General features: G+C 40.1%; 1 protein-coding gene across 4 annotated transcripts in view; it reads left to right on the forward strand.

Moving 5' to 3' along the window:
• PLEKHG1 (pleckstrin homology and RhoGEF domain containing G1) overlaps nt 1-20,854 on the forward strand; it is a 224,161-nt gene that overhangs the window by 125,284 nt on the left and 78,023 nt on the right. For all 4 annotated transcript variants that reach the window (XM_038526322.1, XM_038526319.1, XM_038526320.1 and 1 more), the window contains one exon: nt 5,867-6,372. In XM_038526322.1, coding sequence (XP_038382250.1) covers nt 5,965-6,372 — 408 coding nt within the window. In that variant the 5' untranslated portion in view covers nt 5,867-5,964. The remainder of the gene's footprint in view (nt 1-5,866; nt 6,373-20,854) is intronic.

The raw sequence follows: 20,854 nt of genomic DNA on the forward strand, positions 1-20,854 counted from the left end.
AAGGAATTCCCTTTTAACCAAACTAGTGTGGTGAGCCTTTGAATATAGAAATTCTGGAGTTCACCACTAAGCTGAGGCACTTTACTTATTAGCTGCATTAGCTATCAACTATAGTAGCCACTTTATCTCTTAATTTCCATACACCGACCTGGGAATCCATTAGGAAATACCCTGAATATTTAGTATCAGACTTTACAGCTTAAAAGATTCTTTGTTTTTGTTTTCTCATTTTTTCTCAGGTTTTCTCACCTCTTGTTTGAACAAGAGCGTCTTCACAAACTATCTTTTCTCCTATCCTCTTTCTTTTTTTTTTTTTTTAAGATTTCATTTATTTACTCATGAGAGACACACAGAGGGAGAGGCAGAGACAGGCAGAGGGAGAAACAGGCTCCATGCAAGGAGCCCAATGTGGGACCTGATCCTGGGACCCCAGGATCACGCCCTGAACCGAAGGCAGGCACCAAACTGCTGAGCCACCCAGGGATCCCCTCCTGTCCCCATTCTTGATCTTCTTGTACAAAATACTTAACTGACTCTTCTATGGTAATATGATTTTTTGAACTATTTACTTTGGAAAATTTTTTATTCACCAAAAAGTTTCCAAGATAGTCCAGAGTTGCTTTACATCGTCCATCTAGCTTTCCCTAATGTTAGCATCTTGCATAACTAAGAAATTAACGTGGTAGTATGATTTTTTAAAATTTCTGTATTACCAAAGGACTTCAAATAAGTATGAAAATCATGTTACCTGTAATAAATACTCTGAGCGTTAAGGAACATGTGGAATTGCAGTCCTGGCCCTGCCATTAATGCAAGAATCAACACTGGTATTTTAGAAAACCAAGGGGTAGAGAGTCATGTTGCTATCTGGTGGTTTTTATCTACTCTCAGAGTGTATGAGGAAGGAGGATTCTCCTCAAACACCAAGTGCTGTCTTTGAAATATAGAAATGCGCATTTCTTATAACTTCAACTCTAAAAAGTTTTTTTCATTTGTTTTACTTGTATTCAACATTGAGGCTCTACCTAAGCCTGGCTCTGTATTAAATGACTTTGCTGGCTGATAAAAGAACTTCTTGCTTATACTTTAGTGTCTCTGTTGGTTTCCCCTTTGTGATAAATTCACAGGCAGTATAATAAGGAACTACAGGATTTTAGTTATTCATTGGTCTCGAGCATAACACATTCTCTTGATTTCCATGACCGCCCTGCCAAGGAACTCAGACTAGCTATTTGAAGTCTAGAATAGCAATGAGCAGAACTTGGAAATCCTGATCACGCATCCGCCCCCACAGTGCATAGAGTTCTTGCCTTGCTGTGTGAAGCTGCCCTTGGGAGTTGTGGCAGGGAGTGGTCGGCTGTGGACCCCTCCGTCCCCCCCTTCAACATGTAAACATGGTCACAGGAAGCCTGGGCTTTACTTGCCATGGAAAGTTCTGCCTCAACCCTAAATCAGCCTGAGACAAGTTAGAGCCAAGAAGTGCTGCTTCTAATTCTGGTGGTGACATTCCAAAGGAGAGCAATTAAAATGATGGAAGTTTGAAGAGCAAATGAAGAAAAGCCAAGGAATTAAAGCTCTCTCACCTAGAAACGATGAGAGAGACATGTCATGAAGTAAAATGTGTGAAAGCATACTACATGGAGTGCTATACCACTGTTTTCTTGTTCTTGAGGATGGCACAAGAAGGAATATTTTATGCTGATGGCTTTGAGGCTGACAGTATTTCTGGCTGTAAGAATCATTAAGACTCTGAGATCCTCGACTTGTGCTTCCAGCACCACCACCTCCAGGTTTACCAAGGATCAGATGGACCAAGACCCTCTAGGCAGGCAGAACCAGCTTATTTTCAGATATTCACGGTCAGAAGACCCACTGACATGGGCCATCAGCGATGTTGGGCAAGTGTTCAGGAGTTGCTATGGAGTAGCCCAGTGTTTGGGTTTTGGTAAAAAGGAAGAGTGGCTATAAGAAGAAAAGCAAAGCATTGCATTAGCCAAATATTAATACAACCTGTCAGCATCCTTCACTCAAGGTGGAAGAAGAGGCTTTCTTGCTCTACAATTTTCTATCTGGGTGTTTCTGTTTACCATGGAAATGATTTTCCCAATATCTAGTATACAGTGACAGTCTTGCACTTCTGTTTTTACTAACTCATAACAATATGGCGTGTTAATGAATGGAAAGGAAGAGAAGACAACAAGTGGATGGACCTCTCCATTCACTATTATTTGAATAAAGATGGATAAGGAAATAAATTTAAATCTCACAGAACAATATACTGATCTAGAAGACTTCATTATTCTAACTAAAATACAATGCAAGCCACATGTATAACTTGTAATTTTCCAGTAATAACGTCAAAAAAAGCAAAATGAAACCAAAAATAACTTAAAGAAGATATTTTATCCAACTCTTTATTCCCAAGTATTATTTCACATGTAATTAATGTAAAAACTATTAATGAGGTGTTTTGTACTTCTCTGTTTCATACTAGTCTTTGAAATCTGATATATATTATCCTTACAACATGTCTCAATTTAGATTGGCCACATTTCAAGTGCTCAATGGTCATATGTGGCTACTGGCTACTTTGCTGAACAGTTCAGCTCTGGAGAGAAATATCAGTAATTGGTGTGCTATATTAGGAAGAATAAGCCAAAAAAAAAAATCCATCCAGACAGGATGGAAACTTTAAATTATTTTGAGGGAAGTGAGAACAAGACTAGGCAGTTTTTATGAGGTCCATTTCCTTATGTGAGAAAACTATAATTATCTCCTAAGCAATGAATTAACATAAAAATGTGATCTATTAGCAAATATAGTCTCATATTATATACCATTATGTGACCTAGTGTTAAATGTTTCACTTCTATCTTTGGCAATTTTGGAAGGTGTTTAATTTGGGGCAGTACGCTTGGTTAAATATGACAGATACCAAATATCTCAAATATTCTATTTTAAAAGAGCCTGGCTGGGACAGCCTGGGGGGCTCAGCGGTTTAGTGCCACCTTCAGCCCAGGGTGTGATCCTGGAGACCCGGGATCAAGTCCCACATCAGGCTCCCTGTGTGGAGCCTGCTTCTCCCTCTGCCTGTGTCTCTGCCTCTCTCTCTCTCTCTCTCTCTCTCTCTCTCTCTCTCTCTGTCTCTCATGAATAAATAGATAAAATCTTTAAAAAATAAAGGAGCCTGGTTGGCAGTCTGAAGAATAGGCTGGCCCAGTGGCCTAGAATACATGGCCTGGTATTAGAATATATGAGGCCTTGACTGGAATGAGGCCCAGTTCATGCTGCCATTTAAGATTTATCCATGAAGGAACCACCTGTTGACCTGAGTTTCACATCCCACTTTTCCTACCTTTGAAAATGTAAAAGACACTCTCCTCCCTAGCAGCCCAGCTGGACTCCTCTGAAACACTTGGCCATTTTTGTTCCCCTGCAATTCCTCAGTCCCAGTATTGGCTGGCTAACTTGGCATTAGAAGTAAGGAAACGAGTCTCTATTGTGTTCATTTTCACCCATCCCAATAATGCATATTTCCCAGGAGTTATATAAATGTTAAATATAATTTTTTATGCTGGAGAGAAGGAGTATGTCAATATCTATGGGGAGTAGGTTATTCTGGACCATTCCAGATGCTCTGGCTTTCACATACAGTATATCCAGTTTATTTCTGGTACTAAATCATTGCCTCATTGGACTTTTGGGACCTTAAGAATAATCATATACTTCCCAAGTTAGTGCCCATTTCTGAAAGATCAACCTCACAGTTCTGGTTATGACAGATGCCATCAAAAGGGGAAGAAAATCTTGCTGGGTCTGCTTCTACTTTCATTTGCCTAGGACTGAGTTTCTTAACACCAGTCCCAAATGTGGGCAAGTGTCTTCTGCTGCAAGCACACCTAAATGCCTGCTGATTCTTGGATTTTTGCCTTACTCAAGTTGGATCAGGCTTTTTAGGGCAAGTGCATTTTAACTACTATAACCAATCTATGTTTTATAGTCCATAAAGTTGTTATAGAGCAAGCAGAAAGAATATTGCAAAAGCTTTAAAAATATGTGGCAAGTTTATACCATGTGGTAGTGGTTATATTGATAAATTACTCATTTCCTACACATTTCTTACCATTTTTTCTTGTTGACCAAATTTAATTCTTTTATATTTATAATTGTAATATCTGCATTATAAGTTGGCACTAATATTTGCTGTGAATATAAACTACCCAGAGAAAGTCAGGATGTTGAAGGATACAGATTTGATGGATTCTTTATATTCTAGAAATATTGCTACCAGCTGTTTGACAAGCTTTATTATAGAGTCAAACCCAATTCATGTTCCTTTTGAAAAATGATCATTCATCTACATTCTTCTTACTGTGTGTGTTTTGTTATAATCTTCCAAACGTAAGTTGCACCCTTGTATTTTTCTAAGAAAACCCATAAACATGGATCCTGGTGGTAAGATAACCTGCCAAAATGAAGCCAAGGTCTTCATACATCACACTCTTTATTGCAAAGCATACTGTTCCATAAACTTGGGATTTCATTAGGGGAAAACAATGTTGGTCCTGCCTTGCAATTGAAGAAGATTGGAACTTTGTGTTTCACGAAAATAGCTTCTGTGAGTTTCAATCCCATGTAGGGCCTTGAGATTTAAATGCTGTATATATTACATGACCTTTTGACTTTGCAATTGCTCTCTTCTTGTGCCCTCTTCTAGATACTAATGGCCCTGTCTCTTTAAAAAATACATAATTTTGGGCAGCCCAGGTGGCTCAGCGGTTTAGCACCTGCCTTTGGCCCAGGGCATGATCCTGGAGACCTGGGATCAAGTCCCACATTGGGCTTTCTGCATGGAGCCTGCTTCTCCCTCTGCCTGTGTCTCTGCCTCTCTCTCTCTCTCTCTCTCTCTCTTTCATGAATAAATAAAAATCTTTAAAAAAATACATAATTTTTCTCATAATTGAGTTTCTATATTATTTAATTGTATACTTAACACTGCCATGTTGCCTAACTTTATGCAGGAAGTGTTGTAGTTAGTCAAGCATCCTCTGTAATCATATAACTTCATGTGCACCACAAATGGGATGTCAACTTTCAAGTAGAGATTGAGAGAAATGTTGTGTTGAGAGAGGAAGTTTGAGAGACGGTATGGGTCTTAATAGTTTGGCTTTTGTTGCCCAGAATCAGAAAATTATTGTCCACATGACACTTTTTCTTTCATGCAGTATCCAAGTAAAATGTGAAATTGTCAGCATCCGTTAAGCAGTGGCAGTTCCAAGATGGTAGCTTAACATTTTGTGGAATTACAGTGGAATACTTAAAATGTAGAACAGTGTTTCGTAAAATCCCATTAAGAGTCGTGGAGGGGTGTGTTTTAAGTACATAAGAATCACCTGTGGTGCTTGTTAAAGCTACAGAGTCCTTACGCCCTGACCATTGAGCCTTTGATTTAGTAAATCTGGACAAATCTGCAGGCATTAGGCATTCCAGGTGACCCCACTTTGAGGCAGTGGCTTCAGGGCTTCTCGAGTTTTTTGTGTGCACCAATGGCATTGGCGTCTTGTGAAAATGCACACCGAGGTTCTGTAAGTCGAGGCTATTTTACCTGAGACTCTGCATTTCTCATGTGTTCCCAGGTGACGCTTTAGAAACTCTAACTTTGCAACTCAGCCTACCATGGGTGTCTTTCCTTTTCCTTCTATAACAAACTCACTGCCTTCTTACTCTTGACTGAATCTACACTTGGGCTAGCTTTTAACTTCCTTTAAACCTCTGTTTAAATATTTTTTAAATATAATTTTAAATATACCTTGTCCTTTTTCTCTTTTGTTCTTTTTTTTTTTTTTTTTTTTTTTTAATGAATTAGATGTGAAGCAGTTGTGTCTTGAAGTGCCATCAGCTGTGACAGAAATTCCAGATCCCAAGACCACAGCCCGGCACTCGGGCTCCCAGGACCTGAGGACCATGGAGCTCTCGGACAGCGACCGCCCGGTCAGCTTCGGCTCCACGTCGTCCTCGGCTTCTTCCCGGGACAGCCACGGTTCCTTCGGCAGCAGAATGACCTTAGTCTCAAACAGCCACTTGGGCTTGTTTCACCAAGATAAGGAAGCCGGGGCCATAAAACTGGAGCTGATTCCAGCCAGGCCGCTTTCCAGCAGCGAGCTGCAGCGGGCCGGCCCCGCTGGGCCACAGGACACGGGCGACGGCGGCGACAGGCAGCCCCGGGCCCAGCGGAGAATGGAAGCAAACGGGGCCACCAGAGCAGGTGCAGAGTCGGCCACCAGCCCCAAGCTCCTGTATGTGGATAGGGTTGTTCAGGAGATTCTGGAGACTGAGAGGACTTACGTGCAAGACTTGAAAAGCATCGTAGAGGTAAGGCAAATTCTTTTGTTCTTTTAAAGTTTGTCATGCGGGATAGGGATAAATATGCTTGCAAACTGAGGAGCAAAGCCGAGTGTCAGGGATGTTTTGTCTCCTGAGACTCAGAAGTAGGGTGAATGTTTAGACTGATCGTAACTTAAGAGGAACCCTAGGGCCATATTCGTTGCATTAAAAATCCTCTTAATATTTGCAGTAATGCACTAATCGTGTGTTAGAAGCAAGAATGACAGTCCCAGTGTGTCCACCTGTACATTGTGTTAATAACTGCCCACCAGAGGCTCCCAGTGCTTCCCAGGTGCTGGAGCAGGAGGTCAAGCATCCAGACCTGCTGATGTCAGGTGTGTCCTAAGCCCATCAGCTATCTTCACTTTATCTTTTATTTTTTTAAGATTGTATTTATTCATGAGAGACAGAGAGAGAGAAAGAGAGGCAGAGACACAGGCAGAGGGAGAAGCAGGCTCCATGCAGGGAGCCTGATGTGGGACTCGATCCTGGGTCTTCAGGATCACACCCTGGGCTGAAGGCAGCACCGCTGAGCCACCCAGGGATCCCCGCTATCTTCACTTTAATCACAATTGTCTACTGGTGTCTGGGAGCTTCCCAGACAGGTACTGATACCAAAGTCCCACCTCCAGAGACTGTGATTGCATGGGCCTGGGGTATGGTCCAGGCAGAAGGATTGTGGAGGATCCCCAAGTGATTTGGGTGAGCCAGGGAGCCACTGTTCAATCCTATTCTCTATGGGCTTTATTTTGTCTCAGGCATTTACTTTCTGTTCACTTTTATTGTTAAAATGTTTACATAAATTATTTGACTCCAGGTGAATTTTGCTTAAGACTGTGGGCCAATCAGGTACTCTGGAAATTGAGTTATGAATTGACTTCAGTTTATAAATTGGTAATTTTTACTTTATCCTTAAAAACTTGAGCATCTCAGATGTTAACTCATTTTCAATGAGTAAAATATTAATATTTCAAAGGTAAATTTATCTATTATAAAACTGGACCCAGTTTGCTGCTGGTAATAGACCAAGTTCTTTCATTTGTTAGTACCCACTTCCTGTTGTAGACTTATAATCGAAGATGTTTCAGAGGGGGGCACCTGGGTGGCTCAGTCAGTTGGGCGTCTGCCTTCAGCTCAGGTCATGGTCCCAGGGTCCTGGGATTGAGCCCGGCATCAGGTGCCCTGCTCAGTGGGGAGTCTGCTTCTCTCTACCCCTCTCCCTGATCGTGCTGTCTCTCTCTCTCAAATAAACAAATAAAATCTTTTTTAAAAAATCTTTAAAGGATAGTAGAATATTTGCTGATGAGCACATTCTGCACCAAATATATGCATTTTTAGAGGTTTAGAAAAAAAATCTGAGGCATAATTTGCGTTGAATTCCATAAATGACAGAACCAGACACTGCCTACTAAAAATAGTAATGACATAACTTCCCGGTAAAAATAGAAAAATCAATTGATGCTCAACCAAAACAATATGTGATACCAAATGTAGACTACACCAGGCCAATTTTGTTTTTAATTTCAACAATGATGTCATTTGTACTTGAGAATAAATACCTGTGAAACTGCCAAAAATTTTGCAGCCTCTCAGGAAATTCATGGTTGTCAAAGCTTTCTTTGGTCTCTCCTTTTTTCTTTTCTTTCTTGGAAATCCCTCCGCCTGATAAAAAATCACCATCCTGAGAGAGAAGCCCTTAGTTACTGGCTGATATTCCATGAACACAGTTGTTTTTTTCTGAGACTGGTTGATAAACCTTGGTAAGAGGAAGTAGGTAAGATCTGAACAAAAGGGAACCGATAAAAACAGGATATTTTTTGCTAAGTTTCAGTAGAAGTTCTATTCCAAGTTGCCCAGATGTTCTTGCCCCTTATTATTATCAGTGAGATAACCATGTTTTACACTGGGGCTAGATGGACCTTTTCTGTAAAAAGCCAGAGAGTAAATATGAGGTTTTCTGGGACCAAAGTTCTCTTACAATGGCTCAGCTCTGCTGTTGTAGCTCAAAAGCAGCCACAGACACTATGGCAATGAGTGGGTATGGACTTTCCGGTGAAACTTTAGGGCTAGGTTTGACCCAGGGGCCATAATTTGCCATCCCCTGCTTGATGCTATGAATTGGTGCCTATGTTTCATTAACTCTAAAATGAGACTAATAAAGAGTACCCGCCTTTTAGGATTTGTATAAGAATTTTTTAAATGCATGAAAATCTCTTAGAACAGGATGTGGCACATGGCAAACAGTTAATAAAAGGAGACTATCCTCATCACCAGCCTCCTCTAAATTTGCTGCTAGAGACTGGTCACCATTTAACTATGCTGTGTTTCACCTAAAGTCTTTCACAAAAATAAAAAAGTTACACCACTGATTCCACCATTATTATTTTGAATGTACTTGGGATTATTTCCAGTGAATCCACTGAAAATCTGAGGTGACACATAATTAGGGAGAGGAAAGGTAAAAAAGAATGTTGGGAGGAAGGGTATTTGGGGAAGAAAACCCCGACACATAGTGGGAGGCACCCGTGTAGGAAGAAGTAAATGCTGCTTTGTTCCAGAATCCGCCAGAATGCTTTGACTTATTTACCCTCTCCACCTAGAACAAGCCAGACTCTTTAGATGAGGGATTAGTTGTCACAGGCTTTTCTTCACATACTTTTGTTATGTGGCCCCACCTCTGTTTCTCAAGATCACAATTTTCACTGAATGGTTAAACTCATTTTATCTAGTTCTTTCCCTGATGAAGAATAACCAATTATTTTTCCACTTGCTGCAACTCCACCCAATAAAGACTGAAAATCAGTATTCTTTCAAGATACAGAGCATCCATTCCATTCTAATTTGTTTCCCTTGATCAATTTCTAACTCATTTTTATAATTCTGTAACTGACTTCTCTCGTATCCTCAATTTTTCAAATGCAGAATTTCAAGATGGGAAAGGGGGCTGCTATTAGCAACCTGCTAATACAAGTTCTCACCATACCTAAGAGGCAGAGCTTTGTTAGTTGGCTCCTTTTCAGCAAGAATTATTTCTGAGGGGGGCAAAAACTAAGCATTTCCAAAGATATTGGTAAGTTACATTTCATCTATGCAGGAGCACATTTCTGACTTTCTACACAGTGCTTTACTGAATCCCATCTAACTAATGCCCTTTGACATTAGCTTCCTTAGCTTAATCAATTTCTCCTATAAGTAGCACATTTTATCCATATATAGTATTCAGACATCATTCCCACAGGTCAGGTTTAGTTTTGTTTTTAGGATTTATCAATGGAAATATTTTTGTGAAAGATCACTGATGTATAGGATTTATGAGACATTAACACGGGCACCTGGCTGCCTCGGTCAGTGGAGCATGCAACTCTCAATCTTGGGGTTGTGAGTTCGAGCACCACATTGGGTTTAGAGATTGCTTAAAAATAAAATCTAAAAAAAACAAAACAAAAAAAACCCCACCATAAACACAATGTGCTTTGACCTGTTCAACCTGGTCCCAGGATATCTGATTTTGGAGAAGAGATCCTTCCAAAGTTATTTAGACAAAAGAATCCCCAGATGTTGGTTACACATACAAAGAAGGCTATACATCTTTCTTTCCCATATGTGGAAAGATTGTATTAATCCCAAATATATAGATCTTTTTCCTTTCCTGTTTCCTGAAAATTTTTAAAATGTTACTAACCTTACCTCTATTCCTCTTTATTCCTTTGCCTCGCATCCCTCGCCAGATCCATTGTTTTGAGCTCCCTGCTCCTCCCTCCCCACCATGGCTGTTCCACCCTCCGCTTCTTTGCCAGACATGCTAGCTAGTCATCTAATTTTGTACACCTGACATTTGAGAGGGGAGAGAGGAAAAGAAACAGAAGTGAAATCTTGACTGTCCCCCTTACTCAAAAGAACAACGGAGTTATTTGCATTTCTATATATAGCTCCCAATAGCATTCACAGATAAAATGAGGTAATAAATAAGAAAGCAAGTTTTAAAAGGTAAAAGTAAAGTAGCCAATGAGACAGTTTGTGGAGAACTAGAAATCCGTGGTTGGAAAGTGGAAAATAAGGATCTCTTTCATGTTTAATGGAACCTTACGATGACTGTGTGGGGACTCTCACGGGGAGAGGGGGATTCTTTAATCTTCCTAAATGATCTATAAAAGAGCCTTTGAAAGCCTCATAAGATTTGGCCCCTGATATAGTTTATGGCCTGTTTCAACCTCTTAGGAAAGTTTCTAAATAGTTCATAATGTTATATAATGCTATGCAAGTAGAAGTTAATTCCCTACTACAAAATGTCAACTTGGATGCTACCTTAAATCATCTTTTGGGACACTGAGGACATGCGTACTTAGTAGAAAAAAAGTGGGTAAAATACTAAGTGTAACATGAGTTTATTTTTTTCTATCACCTTCTAGAGAGCTAAAATTCTTTTCAAGCACCTTTGTCCACACAGTGTATAAAAAGCTGAGAAGTGAATATCACAGCTTAATGCATAAAACTTAGACCCAAAGCCTTAAGCATAGCTTTGTTGAAAGCATTTAAATTAGCATTGTTCAAAAGCTCTAGCTGAACAAGGGTTAGAATGCTGATCTCTGACCCCAGCCCCCCAGCTCTTGTGTTTATCAGTCTACAGGGACTCTTTGTTTAGTGCGCGATAGTGTAGACAGTGGCAGGGTAGGTAGATGAAAGGATGCTTTTCACACGCTTGGTGACGTGAAACACATTGAAAGCTGTTCTGCCCATTTCCGTGGCTTCAAGAAGAAGCACTGGGTTCATTGGAAGGGATAACCTCACATTTGGGAAGCAAGCCTTCTCTCACATCTGCAGAGGGAAAGAAAGAAACCTAGTGACCAGGCCTGAGGAGTCTATAGGGCCTGTCCGCCATTTCCTCTGTCTAGAGACTTAGCTTTGGGACTCAGACTCAGATAGAATGGAATCGGAGTTAGCTTCTGTCCGGGGAGGCCACCCCCCACTCCGGGACACCACTGTCAGTTTTAGATGTGGTTTTCTGAGGAAGTCTGGCTTTCTGTGGATCCTATGGGAGAAACAACTGTTTGGTGTGGGAAGGGGGCAGTTCAAGTCTCTGCCTCTGTGTTCCCTGAGCCATTAAAATAGGATTCTCTGTGGGCATTCCCTGGACCAGTCACAACTGCTTAGGACCCTGGAGAAGAGGAGAAAGAAAGTAAGTTCTGGAACCAAGGGAGAAGGCTGTTGAGAAGAGGTGAATTGTCATGGCTTTTATTACCTTTTTATTTGCAGATGTCCTCACTCAATACTTCCCCTCCAGTTTAAATAACATTTATTACACTGACACTTTTTATGAGGTCGCGCAGAGTGTTTTTGAATACTGGGGGAAATATGTGTTCAATGCTGGAGTGTAGGACTTGGCAGGAATTGTTTTTAATGAAGGCTTGTTATGTGGGTGGATTTCATAAAGAACTTACACTGTGGGATTTGGCACAAGCTAATGTACTTTTTCTTTTACGTGGCATTTGAGTACTTTTATTTGAATGTCTCTATTTGTTTCTTTCCCTCCAAGGGCTTTTATCGTAATGGGTGAAAGAGATCTTTCTTAAAACCATTTAAGATCTATGATGATTTAAAAGCAAACCTGTTAAATAGTTTTCTGTTTGTGTAAGGAGCTATTCCTTAGGTAGCACATCTCATTGCTGTACATAAAAATCCCTCCCATCTCACTTTGATTATGCGTGTCCAGATCTCTTTATTATTGTTGTGGTGGTAGTGTTGTCATCATGCTCCCTTCTTCCCTACCCTACCTCATTCTCCTCTCTCTCCACCTCAATGACAAAAACTTAGAGGGTAGGAACACAGTGATTTCTTTCCCCTTCTTTTGTTTGTTTTTATTGAAGCATAATTGACATACAATATCCTGTTAGTTTCATGTGTACAATGTAGTGATTTGACATTTGTATACATTGTGAACTGATCATCACAATAAGTGCATTTACCATCTGTCATCCTACAAAGTTAATAGAGTATTATTGACTGTATTCCCTGTACTGTACATTATATCCTCATAACTTATTTATTTTCTTTTTTTTAAGATTTTATTTATTTATTCATGAGAGACACCGTGGGGTGGGGGATGGGCAGAGACACAGGTAGAGGAAGAAGCAGGCTCCATGCAGGGAGCCTGACATGGGACTCCATCCCCAGTCTCCAGGATCAGGCCCTGAGCCAAAGGCGGCACTAAACCGCTGAGCCACCCAGGCTGCCCAAATCATTTATTTTCTAACTAGAAGTTTGTACCTCTTAATCCCCTTCACACATTTTGCTCCCCGCTCCCAACCCCCATTCCCTTGGGCAAATACCACTCTGTTCGCTGCACCTGCGCATACTCATTCGATCTGATTTTGTCTGTTTTGGCTTCTAGATTCCACTTATCAAAGTAAAATGATGTGGTATTTGTCTTTCTCTGACTGACTTACTTCACTTTGCATACTATCCTCCAGGTCCATAAATGGCAAGATCTCATTCTTTTTTGTAGCTGAGTAGTATCCCATTATAGAGAGAGAGAGACCCCATCTTTTTTATCCATTCATTTATCGATGGTTGTTAGGTTGTTTCATATCTTCATATCCATATCTATTGTAAACAATGCTGCAATGAACATGGTGCAGATGTTTTCAAATTAGTGTTTTCATTTTCTTTGGATAATTCCGAGAAGTGGAATTGCTGAGTCATATGGTAGTTCTATTTTAAATTTTTTGAGGAAACTCCATACTGTTTTCCACAGTGGCTGTGCCAATTTGCATTCCCACCGTGTATAGCGTTTTATCCACATCCCTGCCGACATTTATTTTTTCTTGTCTTTTTGATAATAGCCATTCTGACAGGTGTGAGGTAATATCTCATTGTGGTTTTGATTTGCATTTCCCTGATGATGAGTGATGTTGAGCATCTTTTCATGTGCCTATAGGCCATCTGTATGTCTTCTTTGAAAGTGTCTATTCAGATCGTCTGCCCATGTTTTAATGAGATTGTTATTAAGCTGTATGAATTCTTTGCATATTTGGATATTAACCCCTTATTAGATATATGATTAGCAAATATTTCTCCCACTTTCATTTTGTTGATGGTTTTCTTTGCTGTGCAGAAGCTTTTTAGTTTAATGTAGTCTCATTTGTTTGCTTTTGTTGCCCTTATCTGAAGGGGCAGATCCAAAAAAAACATTAGTAAGACTAATGTTGAGGAGCTTACTGCTTAGGTTTTCTTCTAGCAGTTTTAAGATTTCAGGTCTTACATTCAAGTCTAATTCATTTTGAGTTAATTTTTGTATATGGTGTGTGAAAGTGGTCCATTTTCATTCTTTTGCATTTGGTTGTCTAGTGTTCCTGACATTGTTTATTGGAGAGACTGTCTTTTCTCCATTATATATTCTTGCTTCCTTTTTGTAAATTAATGAATAACATATACATAGGTTTATTTCTGGGCTTTCTATTCTGTTCCATAGATCCATGTGATTGTTTTGATGCCAGTACTATACCGTTTTGATTATTATAGCCTTGTATTATAGTTTGAAACCAGGCATTGTGATACCTCTGGCTTTTTTTGTTTTTCAATATAGGTTTGGCTATTTGGGTCCTTTGTGGATCCATACAAATTTTAGAATCATTTGTTCTAGTTCTATGAAAAATGCCACTGGAATTTTGACAGGGATTGGAGTGAATCTGTAGATTGCTTTGGACAGTATTGACATTTTAACAATAAGACTTCTTCCAACCCGTGAGCACAGAATATTTTTCCATTTATTTATGTCTTCTTCAATTTCAACACAGTGATTTTGAGTGTTCATCTATTCTACCCATCTAATGTGGGAGGGAGGGCAGAGACCTGGGTTTTCACTTTTTTCCAGTCCTAAAGAGTTTGCCAATGTTGAATGTTCTGTTGATCAGTCAGAAGGTATTAACAATGAAAATGTCCAAGGTGGACAGCATTTAGTGAAAGCAAAGTGTGTAGAAGTTCGCAGAGTTGATATATAAAAGTGGGTGGGTTGGCTGTTGACAAGAGTTCTTGTGTACTTAATGACTGCTGTCAGTTTAGGTTATTCTCTTCACATTTTATGGTTAGACCTTCAGTTAAAAATTAGGAACATTGTTTAAAATACCTATATTGATCAGATTCTCCTGGGAGCATGGTAAGCAGTGACATCATCAACTGACACCTTAAGCTTTATGACCATTCCTACCACCTCACTGGTTCCCAACATCTGTAAACATACTATGTATCAACACTTCTAAATTTTTTAAATATGTGCCTTGATAACAACAACAAAAACACTAGGAAATACTAATAATAACAACTAATATTTGAGTACTTACCATATATCAGGTACCCACTTAAGCCCCATCTTCACTCACAGCCCCATCATATGAGTATTATTGTAATTTTCCTATTTTAGCACAAGAATATTGAATGTACAAAGAGCAAAGTAAGCTGTCCAAGGCCACCAGACAGTGATAGAGCTGGAACTTAAACTCGGGTTTCATTCCAGAACATATTCCTTCTACCAGTAGTCTACACTGTTATTGCAAATCTTCTCTTAGAATCTAGCAAAGAGTTCAAGGTTTTTGCCCTCTTTTTACCCTCTCTAGAGCAGGGTTTTACAGCAGGAGTACCACAGACATTTTGGACTAGATAGTTCTTGGTTGTGGGGGATTGCCATGAATGTTATAGGATGGTTTCACAGCAAACCTGGCCTCCACCCATTAGCTACCAATCGAACCACCACCATCTCCTCTTTTAACAACCAAAAACATCTAGACATTGCCAAACATCCTCTGAGGAGCAAAATCACCTCTGGCTGAGAAGGTCTGCTCTAAAGATTTGCAACACATCTTACATGTCTGTAAGGATAGGCTAAGCCACAGTCACAAATAGAAACCCCTAATGTAGTGGCTTAATAGAACAGAAATACATTTATTTCTTCTGGAACAGTTACTTGTGGATGTTCAGGTAGGCAGGAGTGGTGCTCCTGTATATACTCATTTGAGAACCCTGGCTGATGAGGCTCTGACGTCTTCAGCGCCTGACTTTCCAAGATTGCTACAGTCTGCACCATCTCATTGGGCTAGAAGGGCAAGGAGACAGGGACACATGCCTGGGGGAGGTTTCTAAGTCAGGCACAGAAGGGGATCACCCCCCTGGCCTCCTTCTGCAGATGCTACTCTTCTCAGGTGGCCATAACAAACTATAGATATAGTCTCGCTGTGTACCCAAAGAAGGTGGGAAATATTTTGTGAGCAACTGGCATTCTCCAATGACACATTATATAGAATTAAAACATCCTCGTTGTGAAACTACACCGTGTGTCCCCCACTCCCATCACTAAAAATAAAAATAAATTAGGAAGAAAGCAAGAACAATTTTGGTGATGCTTATTGCTGAGATTATGGTGACTCCCTCTGCCAAGTGGTTCTACAGAATGTTATAAATGAATTCTCCATTTCAGTCTTGGAACAGACTCAGACCAAAGTGTCTTCTCACATACCTTCATCACCTCCTTTTTCTTTATCCTTTCTCCCATCATTCTACTCCTTTCCATGCACACAACCAGCCAATAGGGCTCTTTGGAATTAATGAACACCATTGGTAGTATTCCAGTTTTAAAATAGGGCTGTGGGCAGCCTGGGTGGCTCAGCAGTTTAGCGTAGCCTTCAGCCCAGGGTGTGATCCCAGGGACCCGGGATCAAGTCCTACGTCGGGCTCCCCGCATGGAGCCTGCTTCTCCTTCTGCCTGTGTCTCTGCCTCTCTTTGTGTCTCTCATGAATAAAGAAATAAAATCTTTTAAAAAATAAAAATAGGGCTGCTATGTCTAGCAATAGTTCAAAAGCAGCGTTTGTGCTTATCTTGCTAGTGTCCTGGGAACCTTGTGAGCAAAAGGGAATCAATGAGGATAATGGACTGAAGCCATTAACCATTTAACAGGATGATACTTGGGATCTGCAAGTTTATGGCCACACTGTTAAAGTTTATATGAAACTGAATGCCCTTCTTTAAAACTCATTTCTCAGCCATCCTGAGAGGCCAAAATGAGAATTATGGGTATTTGACCCAAAAAAAATGAGCAACAAAAGACCAAATTGTGAAAATTGTTTTTATATATTCTTAGCCTTAAATGCGCCAAATCAACGACATTATTATGAATGTTTTTCTGTAAGAAGTTGAAGTCAATTTGCATCCTTCCAGAGGTGAACTTATAGAAAATGTATTTACCATTGATAAACAGTAGTCTGTTTACATTGTTAACCTTCACCTTGGATAAGGTTTTCAAATTACTTTGTAGCAATAGCTTAATGATCACCCATTGTTATAAAAATTATGAGTGCGGAGATGGTCCTCATTGTCTCCCTGAGAAATACTCAACTTCAGATAATGGAAAGGTCACTCTTGAGTTCCTGAAAGCCCTGATTTGTGACTTGCTTCTTGAAATGTGGGGCGGGATGAATAGTTGAGGTCGGTCTAAGGATGTCGAGAGTATTGGAGGCCGTGAGTCAGGCTTTGTAGGGTATTCTTACTGGGTTGCAAGAGTTCATAATTTGAGAATAGATTATAGATGAGGATTGTCTTAATGCCCATATCAAATGTCTAAGACCCAAGAAAGAGAACATACAGATGAGAGCCGCGAAAGCTATATGCATGTCGAAGTGCCTGCGGTTGGTTCTGTTATAATATGACATGTGGCATGTGTGTTCCTAAAAATCCCTCGCTGTGCAAAACCACATGGGGGAAAAATAAGACTTATAGGAAAAATGAGTTTTGAGCACAACATTCAAAAACATTATCCATGATACTTTTAAAAAGATAAGAAAAATGAAGACAGTTTTAGACATGTTAAATGGTTAAGAAATACATATCTCCTTTAGTTCACATGGCATCTGAACTTGAAGTTGCTATGGAAGCCACCTGGTTGCCACACCTGCTACCCTCTGTAAGAGAGGAAGAGTACAAGAGGGAGTGAGAGAGAGAAGGAGTGAGAAAAACAAACAATGAAGAGGAAAAAGAATAGAGAACAAAGAGGGAAAATACAAGATAGGCTACGAGGAAAAAGAAAAATTAAAGAGAGAGGAAACCATCCACGGGGTTGCAATTTAGGAGTTATTTTGAAGTAAGGTTACCTGACATGGAGGAGTGTGGCACACGATGCCCGTGCAGGTAGACTGAGTTCATTGGTAGGCATTGAGGTGAGTGTGTGAGTATGTGTGTGTTTTGTATTCCTGGGCTGCTCCTTGGAACTGGGGGCAATTTTCTGCATCCACCTAGTGTTTCTCATAGATGAAATCCTACATAAGCAAAGGCAAAGTTAGGAAATTTGAAATAAATTCAAATTGTTCCTTTGTATGTTAATCATGTTGGGGACAAATTCATGTTTTCAAAACAAATGTTATAGCAGAACTGACTGTACTTACTCTGAAGTATTATGACTTATTACAAGTAAGTCTCCCCACCACCACCCCCATCTTTACTCAGAGTAGAAGATTGAAGAACAGTATTCCTGCTGTCAAAAAAACATGGTCTTCCATTTATCTTCAATGAGACTAATAAAGACTATGACAAATATCCTTAAGGCTCTTTCCATTTCCATCTTTTAGGAAAAAATGATTTGAAAGAATTCCAAGTTCTCTTAGCAGTTTGAATTCATTCATATTTCTGGAAACTAACAAATAGATTTTTTTTACCCTAATTTCAAACCAACAAATATGGTTCCTTATAAACACAAATAGTGGTAGGAACTTTTTCTTTCGGTGCAAGGATTTCCATAATTTGGTCGAATGTCCACAGACTATAGGATTTTCTGTCTATGAAACCCTTAGTGTGCACCAAGAAGATTTAAGGGGTAAATGTTAGTATTTCTGACGTTAAAATTTGAATGATGTTTTCCACCTACACTTGCAGATACAGTTAGACGATGTATTAAAGGAAAGTATAGCCTTACAATGTAATTAGAGGGGAAAAGAAAACAGAAACTGGCCTTTTCACAGACCTGACTGAGTACATTCATTTCTTTTACATGATCAAGCACTTCCAGAAATACCTGCAACCCAAAAGTCCTTCCCCTTCTATTAGGCTTTGCTTTTAATGCAACATTTTGATTTTTAACAAAAAGGCATTTCAAAAACTTGAGTTAACTCAAGTGATTGAGTAGCTATTATTACTGGTCTACTAAAGAACTCGTATATTTCAAAGACCGCCTGTGGGCAAAATTCTATTGAAGATTTGCTAAAACAGGTCCTGTTCAGTTGGGTTAGAATCCTGCTGCCTTTTGGATGTGTGCCATCTTGAATATTCAATTATACTGAGTGGGTAGAAAATTACAGAATTCAGGAAATTATGCTCTAAACAAACCAACCTTCAGTTAGAAGAAGTTTCCCATGGCCAGAAATATCTTCCAAAGATGTTTGCACCTTGTGAAACTAATCACATAGAAGGATCTTGGATTATGTGATAAGCCTAAAGCCAAGGGCAACCCCGCTCTTTAACACCTGGAAGAAGAAAAGGCGGCTTGGGCTGATACACAGCATGTCCACCTACATCATGTAGTAGTTTACTGTTTTCTGATCGTTCATGTTTTTGGTTTCTCCTTCGTCCACCAAGACTACTTTGCCACTTAAGGGGTGTATGCAAGTAGCTTGCATAGAATCTTTTAATCTCTTTTTAAAATTGTGGCAAAATAAAAAATATATATATTCGTTTTATTAAAATGATTAAAATGAAAATTTATCAAGTGTACAATTTTAAGTGTACAATTCAATGGCTTGAGTACATTTACATTGTTGTGCAACCATCACCACCGTCCTTCTCTAGAATTTTTCTAGCAACTGAAACTGTGTACCCCTTAAACAGGAACTTCTCATTCTACCCTCCCTCAGCCTCAGGCAACCCCCATTCTACTTTCTGTCTCTATGGAATTGACTACTTTAGGTACCCCAAATAAGTGGAGTCTATACAGTATTTGTCCTGTTGCCTTAGCTCATTTAGATCATGTCTTCGAGGTCCATCCTTATTAAATATAGTATGTGTCAGAATTTTCTTCCTTTTAAGATTATATATCCCAGAGTCTATATAGACTACATTTTATTTGTCCATCCATCTGCTTTGGACACTTAGGCTGTTTTCAATTGTATAGAATTTTCGATTAAGTAAAATCATACCAAATTACGGAACCAGGAAATAACTCAGCGAGGCCTGCCTGACCACAGGTTCTGCAGGAGTTGAGTCATGTTGGTACATTTTCTTCTCCAAGCCCTCAGCACTCTGACCCTCAACGGGCCATCTGCTGAATGAATGCTCTAGTTTTACCCAATCATTTTTATAGATGAGATTTCCTCAGCTGGATGCAAACCCTACCTGTCGCCACCTTTGATCTTAAGCAGTTTGGTGACTTCTGTAACCTGCAGTTTCTTCATCTTAAAATGAAGCCGAAGGGTGCTTGGGTAGCTCAGTCCGTTAAGCATCTGCTTTGGCTCAGGTTATGATTCTGGGGTCCTGGGATCGAGATCCGCTTCAGGCACCCTGCCCAGTGGGGAGCCTGCTTCTCCCTCTCCTCCCCACTCACGTTCTCTCTCTCTATCTCAAATATTTTTTTCTTAAAGGAAGTGATATTGCATACTTCATAAGACAGTTTGAGGATTAAGGTAATGCCTGTAATAGCCTTGGCGTGGACCTGACTCTAAGAAGCGCCCTAGCACTGATAGCTGTTCAAACCCAGATCCTGAGGCCAAGTATTAGTGCCCAGACTAAGGGCCTATCTCCTGGCCATTTCATTTAGAAACAACTGGCATTGTAAAACACAAGATTTAGCAACTGCCCCTTACACACCAATTGAGGAGAGTTCTCATACATACTTATTAATGAAATTTTCTGGAAGCTTATTATCTGATTGCCCAGTTTCCTATATCTCGGCCACTGATGAGCATAAAATTGACACGGGCACGTGTGAGGAGAGGAGGTTGTGTCTTCTGTGTCTAGCCACCACATAATTGAGGCACAGCCAGAGAGGTGATACAGAGCGAAATGGCAACAGTTAGAGTCACCTCCTAATGCAACCCGTGAAATTATCCTTTCCCCCCCAGCACAAATGTAGGCAGGCTTTAGAGGGGCTCCTGCAAGCCCCAAGAAAGTGTCTGGGCTAGTCCACTTGTGAAAATAGTCCGATTGGTACTCTAGGACACTTTTTGCCAACTCCTGTTCTTTTCTTTTTTTTTTTTTAAGAATTTTTATTTATTTATTCATGAGAGATACAGAGAAAAAGGCAGAGACATAGGCAGAGGGAGAAGCAGGCTCCCTGTGAGGATCCCGATGTGGAACTTGATTCTGGGACCCCACCCCCACCCCACCCCCGCAATCATGACCTGAGCCAAAGGCAGATGCCTGGCCACTGAGCCACCCAAGCACCCCACCAACTCCTGTTCTGAAGTAGGAGCTGGCTTTGAAGTTCACGTCCTGATTTTAAAA

Source organism: Canis lupus, chromosome 1 (genome assembly GCF_011100685.1).
Source record: "Canis lupus familiaris isolate Mischka breed German Shepherd chromosome 1, alternate assembly UU_Cfam_GSD_1.0, whole genome shotgun sequence".
Classification (NCBI taxonomy): domain Eukaryota; kingdom Metazoa; phylum Chordata; class Mammalia; order Carnivora; family Canidae; genus Canis; species Canis lupus.